This window comes from Podarcis muralis, chromosome 16, assembly GCF_964188315.1.
Source record: "Podarcis muralis chromosome 16, rPodMur119.hap1.1, whole genome shotgun sequence".
NCBI classification, from domain to species: domain Eukaryota; kingdom Metazoa; phylum Chordata; class Lepidosauria; order Squamata; family Lacertidae; genus Podarcis; species Podarcis muralis.
Genome location: NC_135670.1, coordinates 29,361,618 through 29,373,791, shown reverse-complemented (window position 1 = coordinate 29,373,791; position 12,174 = coordinate 29,361,618). Strand labels below are relative to the sequence as shown.

The 12,174-nt window shown below is 47.8% G+C and overlaps 1 protein-coding gene across 1 annotated transcript in view; it reads left to right on the top strand.

Moving 5' to 3' along the window:
* HIRA (histone cell cycle regulator) overlaps nt 1-12,174 on the top strand; it is a 58,800-nt gene that overhangs the window by 21,072 nt on the left and 25,554 nt on the right. Inside the window, exons 7-12 of the mRNA XM_077920800.1 lie at nt 1-161; nt 2,009-2,176; nt 3,892-4,005; nt 6,763-6,833; nt 10,422-10,527; nt 11,421-11,639. Coding sequence (XP_077776926.1) covers nt 1-161; nt 2,009-2,176; nt 3,892-4,005; nt 6,763-6,833; nt 10,422-10,527; nt 11,421-11,639 — 839 coding nt within the window. The remainder of the gene's footprint in view (nt 162-2,008; nt 2,177-3,891; nt 4,006-6,762; nt 6,834-10,421; nt 10,528-11,420; nt 11,640-12,174) is intronic.

Genomic DNA, 12,174 nt, shown 5'->3' with positions numbered 1-12,174 from the left:
AAATTCTGGCCACTCTGAAGGGACATTCTGGCTTAGTTAAGGGGCTCACCTGGGACCCAGTTGGAAAATACATTGCGTCGCAAGCAGATGACCGAAGCTTGAAGGTGTGGCGTACCATGGACTGGCAGCTAGAAACCAGTATCACCAAACCGTTTGATGAGGTGTGTGTTGTGTTAGCCGTCTCAACAACTCTTCCCGTGAATGAACATAACTGCAGACGTGGGGTAGCTTTTTTAGCACAGGGGCTGCATTCCTTTCCAGGTGGAGTGATGGGCAGGGCTGGAGGAAGAAGTGGGAGGAGCAATAAATGTAATTTTAAACCTTCGTACAAGAGATGTCTTTCAAGATCTCCACAAGGGATTATTTATTTGTCCTGTTAGGTTTCCAAGGGGTTGCTCGAGAGCAAGCAGGCAAGTACCTCCCTGCTCAGCTGTGAAGCCTTGCTTTTGATGCAAAATAAACTTTATCTGTCCGGAGCGCCACTCTCCCGTGGCTGGCTCATTCACTGGCAGAATCCGTGAGTGGGCAGGGCTTAAACTTTCCCCAGCAAAGTAATTTCTTGACGCCCAGTTACGTGGGTAACAGTGGACCTCTTCCCTTCCCGCTTTGCCCAGGCAAGGTATCCTGGCAACGCCTCGCCTCCTCCGAACCCTGCAGCTCCTCTCCACTGGAGTCGTGGTTACTCTCCCCCGCCAAGGAGGAGCTGCTTTCCACAATCTTTGGGGGCTCTTTGTAACCCATCCGGCTTTTCCTCTCTCCCTCCTCAACCGATGGCAGTTCCCTGACATGTCCCTTATGCGTATTCAACCCCCAGCTTCAGATCAAGATGTCAGGGCTCCCAGCTTTGCAGTTCTGGCTCTCAGGACAAATGCAAACTGTTGTTTGGCGGTCTGCATCCTGCAATCCAGGGGGAGGAGGAAATTACAATCTGCAAAGAGAAGTGGACAAGTGTGAGTCCAAGGCACCTGCCATCCGAGACAGGACTTTGCGCCAAACATCCAGGGCCCCACTCAGCCAATTAAGTAGAACGGCCCACAAACAGCAGAGTAATTGAAGTAATACACATTGGCCCCTTAAGATGTACATCTGTTAATCTCATATAGTCAAACCTCGGTTGTCGAACGTAGTCTGTTCCGGAAGACGGTTTGACTTCCGAAACGTTCGACAACCAAGGCACGGCTTCCGATTGGTTGCAAGAGCTTCTTGCACTCAAGCGGAAGCCGTGCGTGACATTCGGGTTCCGAAAAGCGTTCGAAAACCGGAGCATTTACTTCCTTGTTTTCGGGAGCTGAAACATTAGAAAATGGAGCCGTTCGAGAACCAAGGTTTGACTAAAAGCACCTAACTGAACTGCTGCTTCCTGGCCTGTTCTTGATCTGAGCCAAGCCGTAGCAGCTGATCGATTTTGCCTTCTTCAGTTAGGTGCCTTTGAAACGAGCAGGTGCCATCATTTCCAAACTGAGCACCGTGTGGTCCATATATATTTGGGTGCATGTGGCTGTTCTCTCTCCCACATATAGCATAGGAATTCAGTGTGTGTTCTCCCCAGTTGCTGCATTCTGAAACTGGGGCTTCACGTAGTAGAAGCTTAAGACGGTTGCAAATCGTAACTTCTGTGCCCGACTGAAAAGAGAACATATAAGAACATAGAGGGAGCCTCCTGGAAAATGCCAACGGCCCATCTGGTCCAGCACCCTGTTCTCACAGTTGCCAAGCAAATGCTTGCAAGCAGAACCTGAATGCAACAGCAACAACTGGTATTCAGAGGCGGACTGCCTCCAACAGTGAAGGCAGAATGCAGCATCCCCAGCCTAGTAGCCATTGGCAGCCCTATCCTCCAGGAAGCCAAAGTGGTTGGGTGACATGGGCACCTGTGAGTGCCACCCCAGATGCTGCCAGTGACAGATAATATGTGTTGAATCTGGTTACAGATAAGGGTGTCATTTATCATCCATGAACATTTGGCAAACGTGATGCTCAGTCCCTGTGGCCTGATTTTACTTTTCAGTGTGGAGGAACGACCCATGTTTTACGTCTCAGCTGGTCACCCGACGGACACTATCTCGTCTCTGCTCATGCCATGAATAATTCTGGTCCCACGGCACAGATCATTGAGCGAGACGGGTGGAAGACCAACATGGATTTTGTTGGCCATCGCAAAGCAGTGACAGTGGTGGTAGGTTCATTTATTTTAAAGCGTTTATGAACTCAGATATATATATATACACGTACATATATATATGTACACACACACACTTGTACATATCTATATACAGTGGTACCTCGGGATGCGAACGGGATCCATTCCGGAGCCCCGTTCGCATCCTGAAGCGAACATAACCCGTGTCTGCGCGTGTGCGGGCCGCGTTTTGGTGCTTCCGTGCATGCGTGTGACGTAATTTTGAATGTCTGCTCATGCGCGCACAGCGAAACCCGGAAGAAATGCGCTCCGTTACTTCCGGCTCGCTGCGGAGCGCAACCCGAAAATATTCCTCCCGAAGCGTATTTATCCCGAGGTATGACTGTACATACACATATACATACGCGCGTGCACACACACACACATATATATACACACACGCACACACAGAGTGGTGCCCTGGTCCGTTCCAAAACCAAAGTGTTCCAAAACCAAGGCATGCTTTTCCATAGAAAGTAATGCAAAATGGATTAATCCATTCCAGACTTTTAAATACAACCCCTAAAACAGCAATTTAACATGAATTTTACTATCTAACGAGACCATTGCTCCATAAAATGAAAGCAATAAACAATGTACTGCAGTCACACAATCAATCAGCAGGCTGAACTGCGTTCCACACAGTCACAAAAACAAAACAAAAAGAGCCACAAAAACACAAACCCAAAATAAATAGCAAAAACAGACGGACCCCAGTGTAACACTCAAAACGGAAGTGTGGCACTCATATTGGAAGCGTTAACGCTCAAAAAGGAGCACATTCAGCTTCCGAAAACAGTTCGCAAACCGGAACACTTGCTTTCAGGTTTGCAGTGTTTGAGTTCCAACTTGTTTGAGTACCAAGACATTTGAGAACCAAGGTACCACTGTGTTAAAAAACTAAGCAACGTACTGCATCAAAAACAAACAATATTATTAAACTGAGGGGGAAAAACATAAAAGCAGATAGAAATAAATAAAAACAGGTATGCAGGAAATTCAAACAAATGAAGATAGGACTTGATCTTACCAGTCAGGCAAAAAGCTACACCTTTACAAGACACCTGAAGCAGGTGATAAGCTGCTACCTTGTGTGTATGGCAGGGGGAAGGTTGTCCTATAGTGCAGGAGCAAAAGCAGAACATGGCCATTTTCAGGTCAGTGCCCTGTTATTTCTTTAAGGTGTGGCACCACCCCTAGAATTTCCCCAAATGGTCTAAATTACTCCCTGTCCTGATCGTAGACAGAAGTGAAGCAGAACCGAAGAGACAATTGTTCTTATTTTAGGTAATTATTAAGCCAGGTCTTGCATGGGGTGGCAGTGTGTGTGTGTGTGTGTGTGTGTGTGTGTGTGTGTGTGGATAACAGTAGGCTTCAGGAACAAAAAGTGACAAATGTGCTTATTTTAGCTATTTATTAAGGTCTTGAAAGAGAGCAGGAGGGTAGTCAAGGAGGCTACAGGAGCCAAAAGAGCTTTTTTCCTTTTCCTTTTTCTTGCAATAATTGTATTTCATTGCAGCCATCCCAGAAATACACAGAATAGGCATGTTGGGAGAGATTTATATAATTCTTTGTTTGGGTCATGTCTGACATACAAGTTTTAGCGAGGACCAAAAATACCTGCTTGGTCCTCCTTTGCACCTTAGCTCGGCTTCTTAAAGCAAATCAATTTTTAAGAGGACCCTCTGGTCGTTTCCCCTTCCCTTCCCTAGAAATTCAATCCAAAAATCTTCAAAAAGAAGCAGAAGAATGGGAGCTCAACCAAATCTAGCCACCCTTATTGCTGCTGTGCTGTTGGCAGCAAAGACCGGTCTCTTTCTGTCTGGGTAAGTAAGTCTTCCGTTCTAGCTGACATGGCCCAGCTCAGGCTGAGGTAGACATGTGTATCTTGAGCAGTGGGCCCCACTCTGGTTCTGCCTTTTAGGACAGGTGTATGAACTTCATCGAATTGTGCATAGGAGCAGCTGGTTGTAAGCCGGCTGTGCAGAGTGCTGATTGGCTAGTCTTTGCGACAGTCATGAAGCCACCTTTCTCCCGCCTTCCTGGCAGGCTGCGGAGAGTGCTGACTGGCTGGCCCTTGTGGAAATCACAATACTGCCACCAACCACCCTGTTGTGGCTGTTTAAAGAAAGCTTAAATGATACTGAATTAGCTGGTTGGGAAGCTCTTTTTTTTTTTTTTTTTTAAGAAAAGAGGTCTAAATTATGGTTACCAGATTTTTTTCAATGAATCCAGGGACAATTTTTTGGTTTTTTTGAAGCTGAGTAGCAACAGGGAGTCAGTAGTGAGGCAAAAGACTCTGGGCCCAAGCACACATGCACATTGTAGAAAGGTGCAAAGCCCTTCTTTCGCACCCAGTGAAACATAAATGCGCAGTTTTTAAAAAACTGGGCAATGGCCCGCCCGTGACTCCTGAGCCTCTCCCATGTCCTGCCCCCTTCCCCCTTTGTTTTGACAAATAGGGGAGGCTCAGGAATCGTGGGCAGGTGGCCGTTGCCCAGGAGGGGCACAAGGCGCATGGTTTCTCTGCCAGACAAGGTGCAGACAGGGAGTCAGAAGTGGGGGTGGCGAGGCAAAAGACCCTGGGCCCAAGCACACAGGCATATTGTATAAAGGTGCAAAGCCCTTCTTTCATACCCTGTGAAACATAAATTCACAGGTTTTTTTAAACTGGGCAACGGCTGCCCACCCACGACTCCTGAGCCTCCCCTGATCAGTCAAAACAAAGGGGGAAGGGGGCAGGAGATCTGTACCACCGAACGTCCCTGGTTCCCTTTTGGCGGTGGCGATAGCAGCCCAGAGCTAGCCTGGTAGCGCTGTTGGCTCTGGCTGACTTCAGGAGCTGCTCGCGGCCGTGGCACCCGCCATTTTTCCTCTCCGGAAGTCCCCATATGAAGTGTTGCGCACAAGACACAGCATATGGGGACTTCTGGAGAGGAAAAATGGTGGGCGTCGCAAGCAGCTCCTGAAGCCATCCAGAGCCAACTGCGCTACCAGGCTGGCTCTGGGCTGCTGAGGCTGCCACTGCCACGTTTCCCGGGGACAGATTTGCAAATCTGGGGACAGAATTTGTCCGGGGACAGATTTGCAAACCCAGGGACTGTCCCCGGAAACCGGGGACGTCTGGTAACCCTAGTCTAAATAATTTTTTAATTGGATGAATATGCTAAGTTCCTGGAAGAGAACACGGGTAGTGGCAGGGAACCAATTTCTGTTAGTGGTAAAAGGGATGTAGTTCCGTTATAGAGCTTCTGCCTTGCAAGCAGAAGATCGCAGGTTTGATCCCCAGTGTTGCCAGGCAGGGCTGGGAGAGACCCCTGCTAGGAAACCCCGTAGAGCCAATGCCGGTCTGTGTGGACAATACAGTGGTACCTCGGGTTACGTACTTAATTCGTTCCGGAGGTCCGTTCTTAACCTGAAACTGTTCTTAACCTGAAGCACCACTTTAGCTAATGGGGCCTCCCGCTGCTGCCACACCGCCACCGCACAATTTCTGTTCTCATCCTGAAGCAAAATTCTTAACCCGAGGTACTATTTCTGGGTTAGCGGAGTCTGTAACCTGAAGCGTATGTAACCTGAAGCGAGGTACCACTGTACTGAGGTAGACTGGCCAGTGGTCAGACTCAGTATCAGGGCCATCTTAAGCATATCCGGCGCCGTGGTGCAAAGTTTCCTCCGGCGCTCCACCCCCTGTTTCCCAGAGTTGTCGACCTTTTCCCAAGCCTCTGCGGGGATCGCTCTCTTCCCATGGAGGCTTGGTAAGGAAGCTGCACACTCGCCAGCCATATGGTTGATGGGGCGCAGCTGGCGGGCGTGCAGGAGGGAAAGGGAAGGCCGCCGGCAAAGCCCTGCAGCTCCCCCCTCGCAGGGGCGCCCCTGAGAGGCCGGCGCCCTGGCGCAACCCACCAGTAAACCCAATGGGAAAGACGGCTGTGCTCAGTATAGGGCAGCTTCTTGTGTTCCTATATATTTAGCAGTAAAAAAGCAAAGCTTAGGGGTCGGGGAGAGTCACAACAGTAAAACCTGTGCTTGTTCCTAGGAGTTATGCCTGTCTCTGCTAGTGTGTAGTGCATTATGGCCCAGTTGCTGTTTTACCGGGAACGTCACTATACTTTCCTCCCTCTCTCCCTCTAGGTCAGGGCAGCCCAAGTAGGCCGCAAGAGTACTTCAACGCAGAACCCGTGGGCTGCAAACTGCCTTGTCAGGCAGGGGGTGGGGGGAGCGAGGCCTCTAACTACGCTTTGGGAAGAAGGCGGGATGACTTTAGGACCCTGTCAGAGCCCTCACGTCTCCTTCCCAAAGCTCAGCACCTCGCTTACCCGGCTTTGGTAGGACAGCTTGAAGGCTGGGGAGGGGTGTGTGTGTGGTGTCAAATGTTGTTGAGGGCCACCAAAAACGGTCTTGAGGGCCTCATGTGGCCCATGGGTTGTGCGTTGGACCACCTCACTCTAGGCTTTCCATTGTTGGGCATTCAGCTTGCATGAATTAATGTTTCATGAGCTTCTACATGTTGCTGGATCTTGGAGAGTGGGATGTGAGACTTGTGTATGACAATAACCACCATGCAACTTTCTGTTGTTTAGCTGACGTGTCTGAAAAGGCCTTTGGTTGTCATACATGAGCTGTTTGACAAGTCAATCATGGACATCTCGTGGTAAGATATTCATTAACTACATTTTAAATTCCCCCTTTCCTCTCAAGAGCAAGGTCGCGGCTACTGTTCTCATCACTTCCGTTCTATCCTCGCAACAGCCCTGTGTGGTAGGTCAGGCTGAAAGCGAGTTGCCCAAGTTCAACCCATGAGCTTCATGACTTGAGTGGGGATTTGAACTTGCGTCTCTGTGGTGTTAGTTCAGTGATCTAACCACTGCACCACACTGGCTGTCAAAATATGGCTTGGATTGCGACAAAAGATATTTCCTTTGCTGTTCACTGGGAAATAGTGATCTCCTGTTGGCAGCAAGCCCAGTCATTCTGCAGTTTCATTAAACTGTATCCTTGTGGTTAACCATCAGTTCCCATTTAATTCTGTAATGTTTGACTTCCCGAGTTTTCAGCTATTTTTTTTTTACAAAATAAAAACATTGTGGTTTACAACGTATCCTTGATTTTGTCTTTTGCTTGTAGCTAAGGCACCATGGTAGGGACGCAGGTGGTGCTGTGGGTTAAACCACAGAGCCTAGGGCTTGCCAATCAGAAGGTCAGCGGTTCGAATCCCCACGACGGGTGATCTCCCATTGCTCGGTCCCTTTTCCTGCCAACCTAGCAGTTCAAAAGCACGTCAAAGTTCAAGTAGATAAATAGGTACCGCTCCGGCGGGAAGGTAAACGGCGTTTCCGCGCGCTGCTCTGGTTCGCCAGAAGCGGCTTAGTCATGCTGGCCACATGACCGGAAACTGTACGCCGGCTCCCTCGGCCCATAAAGCGAGATGAGCGCCGCAACCCCAGAGTCGGTCACGACTGGACCTAATGGTCAGGGGTCCCTTTACCTTTACTTTAAGGCACCATGGTGAGTGCCTTAGAAACAATAAGAAGTCTAATAGACTGCAGTGCAGTGCAAAAACAAATGGAATAAATTTCTGGGGCTCTGTTCAGATTGGAAAGGCAGGTGCGGTGACTGGACTCCAAGACATAGTTGACAACGCTCAGTTAAACTATGGAGCTCCTTCCCCCAGGAGACTATGTTTATGTTCTTATGCCACGTTGCAATGATACCTCCCTGCCACTTGAAGGCGCCGCAGTGCTACTTCAGTTTCAGTAAAAAGCCTGTTCCCTCTCTCCTCTTTCTGGTTGCTCCCTCTGCTGGTTTGAAATGATTAGGTGGTAAGAGAAGCAAAGCTGATGATCTGGGCCTTAATTGAGCTCAGCACGATAATAAAAGGTGTGCCTAAGCAGGAAGTGGGTGGTTAGAAAAAGTGCTTCCCTTCCCCTTTGTTTAAAAGATTTTTAGGCTGCAGATTTCAGCATTGCTTTCGGGGCGGAGTTGTACAACCAGAGTAGTAATTCCCAGTGGCTTTTTTTTTCTGGAAAAAGGGTGGAGGAACTCATCACGAAGTTAGTTAGTTAGTTCGTTCGTTAGTTCGTTCGTTCGTTCGTTAGTTAGTTAGTTAGTTAGTTTAGTTTAGTTTAGTTTATAGCAGGCCCAGTCGCAGCGCCGCCGCCGCCCCCCCAAGGTAGTGGCTAAATGTAAGATGCGATTAATAAACTCAAGCAGACAATGATCTGGATTGGCCACAACTTTATTGATTACAGATATAGGTGGATTTTTGGCTCAGGCATAGGGTGTATATCCATTCCAGAACAAAACAAAAAGAAAAAAAGAGATTATTATTTAATTTTTAAAAATTGAGGGAACTTAGTTCCACCGAGTTCCTGCTAAAAACACACACACCCACACCGGTAATACCGATAGTATAACGTAAGACCACAAATTTAAGTCCCATTAAAAGGAGGGAACAACACTGTAAAATGCCCAAGAAGGTTTCGGCAAAGTAAAATGAAACCATCCATAAAACTGATAAGGGCAATCAAATGAAGTCTGGCGGATGTCAGGGTAGGTTGCCATGCCTGGCTTGTTTAGTGAGCGCCCAAGTAAGTAAAGCACGTTAACATCTCCAAGGAACATCTGAGGGTTTGAATTTGCATTTTATTCCTGTTTGCGTTTATTAAAAGGGAAAGGGGGGGGGAAGGTTTGTTTTAAAGCAGGCTGTTTTCATTGTGCGCATCGTACTTTTTTGTATCCCACCCACCTTCCCAAGAAGCTCATTTTATTTATTTATAAGAAATATTTACTTGCTGCTGATTCATAAAGAAAATACCGAACCAGTTTCACGGCAGCTGTACATAGTACCATACAATAAAAACCATGTGAGAAAGGTGAAATTGGATAACTGTGGTGGAAAGATGTGCTCTGAGTTGCCGGCATAAGCCTGACTGAATAGAAAAGTTTGCAGCAGGTATTTAAAAGCTGATGCAGAAAGCACATGCTGAGCCCCAGGAAAGGCTGGTACTGTCTGTAAAACACCTAAAACATTTTGCTATTGCACACCACAAGCTATCTTTCTGGAAGCTTATCTGTGGTTCTTTTCACTGGGGAATTTCCCAATAAGCTGCTGAAGAACCTCCAGAGTCTCTGGAATATGTTTCAAAAACTGTTGGCCTGAGGCTTTTTGTATCCTGGCAAAAAAGAAGACATAGAAATTGGTTGTGGGAAGGAAGTATTTGAGATGGCTCAGTCTTTTCCTATTGATCTTATGAATTCTATAATGGCCATTATTTACGCATGTATGAAATACTATGCCATTGATCATCAGACAGCAGCATAGTCACTTGCCAGTTGTTCCCGCTTTCTCTTGAAATGGTGTTGTGAGTGTTTGGCTGATTTGTCGGTCCGTTAGCACGTTGTTATGGTATAAAGCAATATGGACGGCCAGCTTACATTTTTGAATAGCTGAACAGGGAATGGTGACAGCACAACATAGGGTCAGTAGGGCATGATTTGCCTGCTGCCCCATATACGCAAAGCCATTCCTCTGACCGCAGTTCCATAGCAATAGACTCCTTTCTTAAGGAGTGCAGCTTGTGAATGCTCTGAAGCTGAACTGTGTAAAACCAAGGCCATCTGAAAAGCACAGGCAAAAAAAGGCCAGAACTTAGAGTTTCTCATCCTGCTCCCTGCTGCGGTATTGGAACACTCATTTATCTTCTGCAAGACTTTCTTCAGTGGCAGGGAAGTTAGGTCTGGGTATCCCTGTTGCCTCGATGGCATGAGAGCTTCTGCAGTGCCACTCTTTCCCGCTCCGCCAGGGTCATGTTAGAAGTTCCAGACCTGCCGTGTGCAGTTTCACTCTGCTAGCGGCCAACTTCGGCTCATGCTGGCAAGGAGGACTTCTCCCACTGTGCTTGGGTCTCCCCATGTTAATCCTGGCATTGCAGGAAGGAGCAACTTCTACAGCAGCTCCCAGGATATGATGAGTACTTGGGCCCAGAAAGCATACTGCACGCTGCTCGGGTTTGCAAAGTTTCTCAGGAATATCATTCAGGATGCCTGATAATTTTGCGGGCTGGTTGATGTGAGAACTTTGTGTGTGTGTGTGTGTGTGTGTGTGTGTGTGTGTGTGTGTGTGTTTCTGGGTTTACCAGCAGGTTAACTACATCCCACCAAACCGCTTGTCTTCCAGTTACATGAGCTGTTCTTTCCAGTCTAAGGTACTAATCAAAATCCTCCATCTTTGTCTTCCCAGGACCTTAAATGGGCTTGGCATCTTGGTGTGCTCCATGGATGGATCAGTAGCGTTTTTGGATTTTTCCCAAGACGAGCTTGGCGACCCTCTGAGCGAGGAAGAGAAGGTACCCTGCGCTATTTTGGACGGGCTTGCTAATTAAGGCTGCAGCCCTAACTTCACTTACCTGGGGGTAATCCCGATTGGATTCAACAGGACTTGATTCTGAGTAGACATGGTTAGAACTGTGCTGATCAGTCGCATCTGGGAGAACCTTTTGTTGCCAGGGTGGGGGTCATGTTGCCAGTTCTAACACATCCTTTGGATCACAGCTGGGAATATATGGCAGGTGCACTCTAAACAGGTTATGTGCATGTATTCCTGCACTCAACACATACCTGGTTTTTTGTGTACATCCCTATGCTTTTCAAGTCTTCTTTCCTTTTTCTGCCATCATTGAAAGGGGATGTCCATTAGCTCAGCGCAGCATTCCTCAACCTGGTAGCTGGCAGATGCTTTGGACCCTCCCCATCACTCCCCCCCCCCCCCCAGTATGGCCACTGGGCAGGGACAATGGGTTTTGCTGTCCAAAATATCTGCAGGGCACAGGCTGGAAAAGGCTAGCTTAGTGGGGTTGTACATGCTTTGCATGCTCAGTCTACAGCATCACTGGTGTTTGAAATGCCCTCCATCGCTTCCTTCAGAAATTCTCATTTATCTATTGCTTTTCCTTAGTCTACTCTCTTTTATGCTCCTCTGGTCCCTCCTGTCCGCATTCTCTAAACCTCTTTCTCAGAGTCCGTCTCCTGCCTTCATTTTTGCATAGCACCTGAATCATTTCTAAATAATGGTGCAAGCCGGCAGACAAATGCAGCCGGAAATAAATGAGTCAGTACAGCTGAAGGTTTCTGCATTATTTGGATATTCAGTCCGTTGCCCGAGTCCTTTGTCATTTCTGATCAAGATTCGTGCACGCAGTTTAAGCGGCTGCTCTTGTGTTCTCACCTTTGCGCCCCTTAGAGCAACATCCACCAGACCACTTATGGCAAGAGCTTGGCTATAATGACCGAGGCACACCTGTCTACTGCTATCATTGAGAATCCAGAGATGCTGAAGTACCAGCAAAGGCAGCAGCAGGTGGAAAAGAAGAACGAAGCAGCGAGAGATGCAGCTGGCTCAACAGCAGCACCTAAAGTAGCAAGCATGGTGAATGGGGAGAGCTTGGAAGACATTAGGAAGGTAGGTGACTGTGGTGGTGGTTCTTTTCCTTCATGTCACCTTTGCAAAAGGGGAAAGTTTGGCATCTGGCTCCTCCTTGACGCAGCACAGAAGGGTTGTTGCTGTGGTTCCCATGTATCATTTACACAGACCTCCAGCCACTCATGCTTAGTCCTGGAGAGGCTGTGACATGGACAACTGGAGCCTTGGTGAAGCATTGAGCGATTCAGTCATTTCTTAGATCCATTTCAATCTGGGTTTAGACCCGGCTTTGGCTCAGAAACTGCTTTGGTGGCCTTGTATGATGACCTCTGTCGGGAAAGAGGCAGGGGAAATGTGTTCCTCTTCATTCTCCTTACCTCTCAGTGGCTTTTGATATCATTGACCGTGGTATCCTACTGAAGCTGCTGTCCGAGTTAAGGGTGTGTGGTTCCTCAGGGTTCAGTTTTATCCCCGACGTACGAGGTTTTCAACCTTTTTGAATCCACAGCTCCCTTGACCAACTACAGTGGTACCTCAGGTTAAGAACTTAATTCATTCCGGAGGTCCGTTCTTA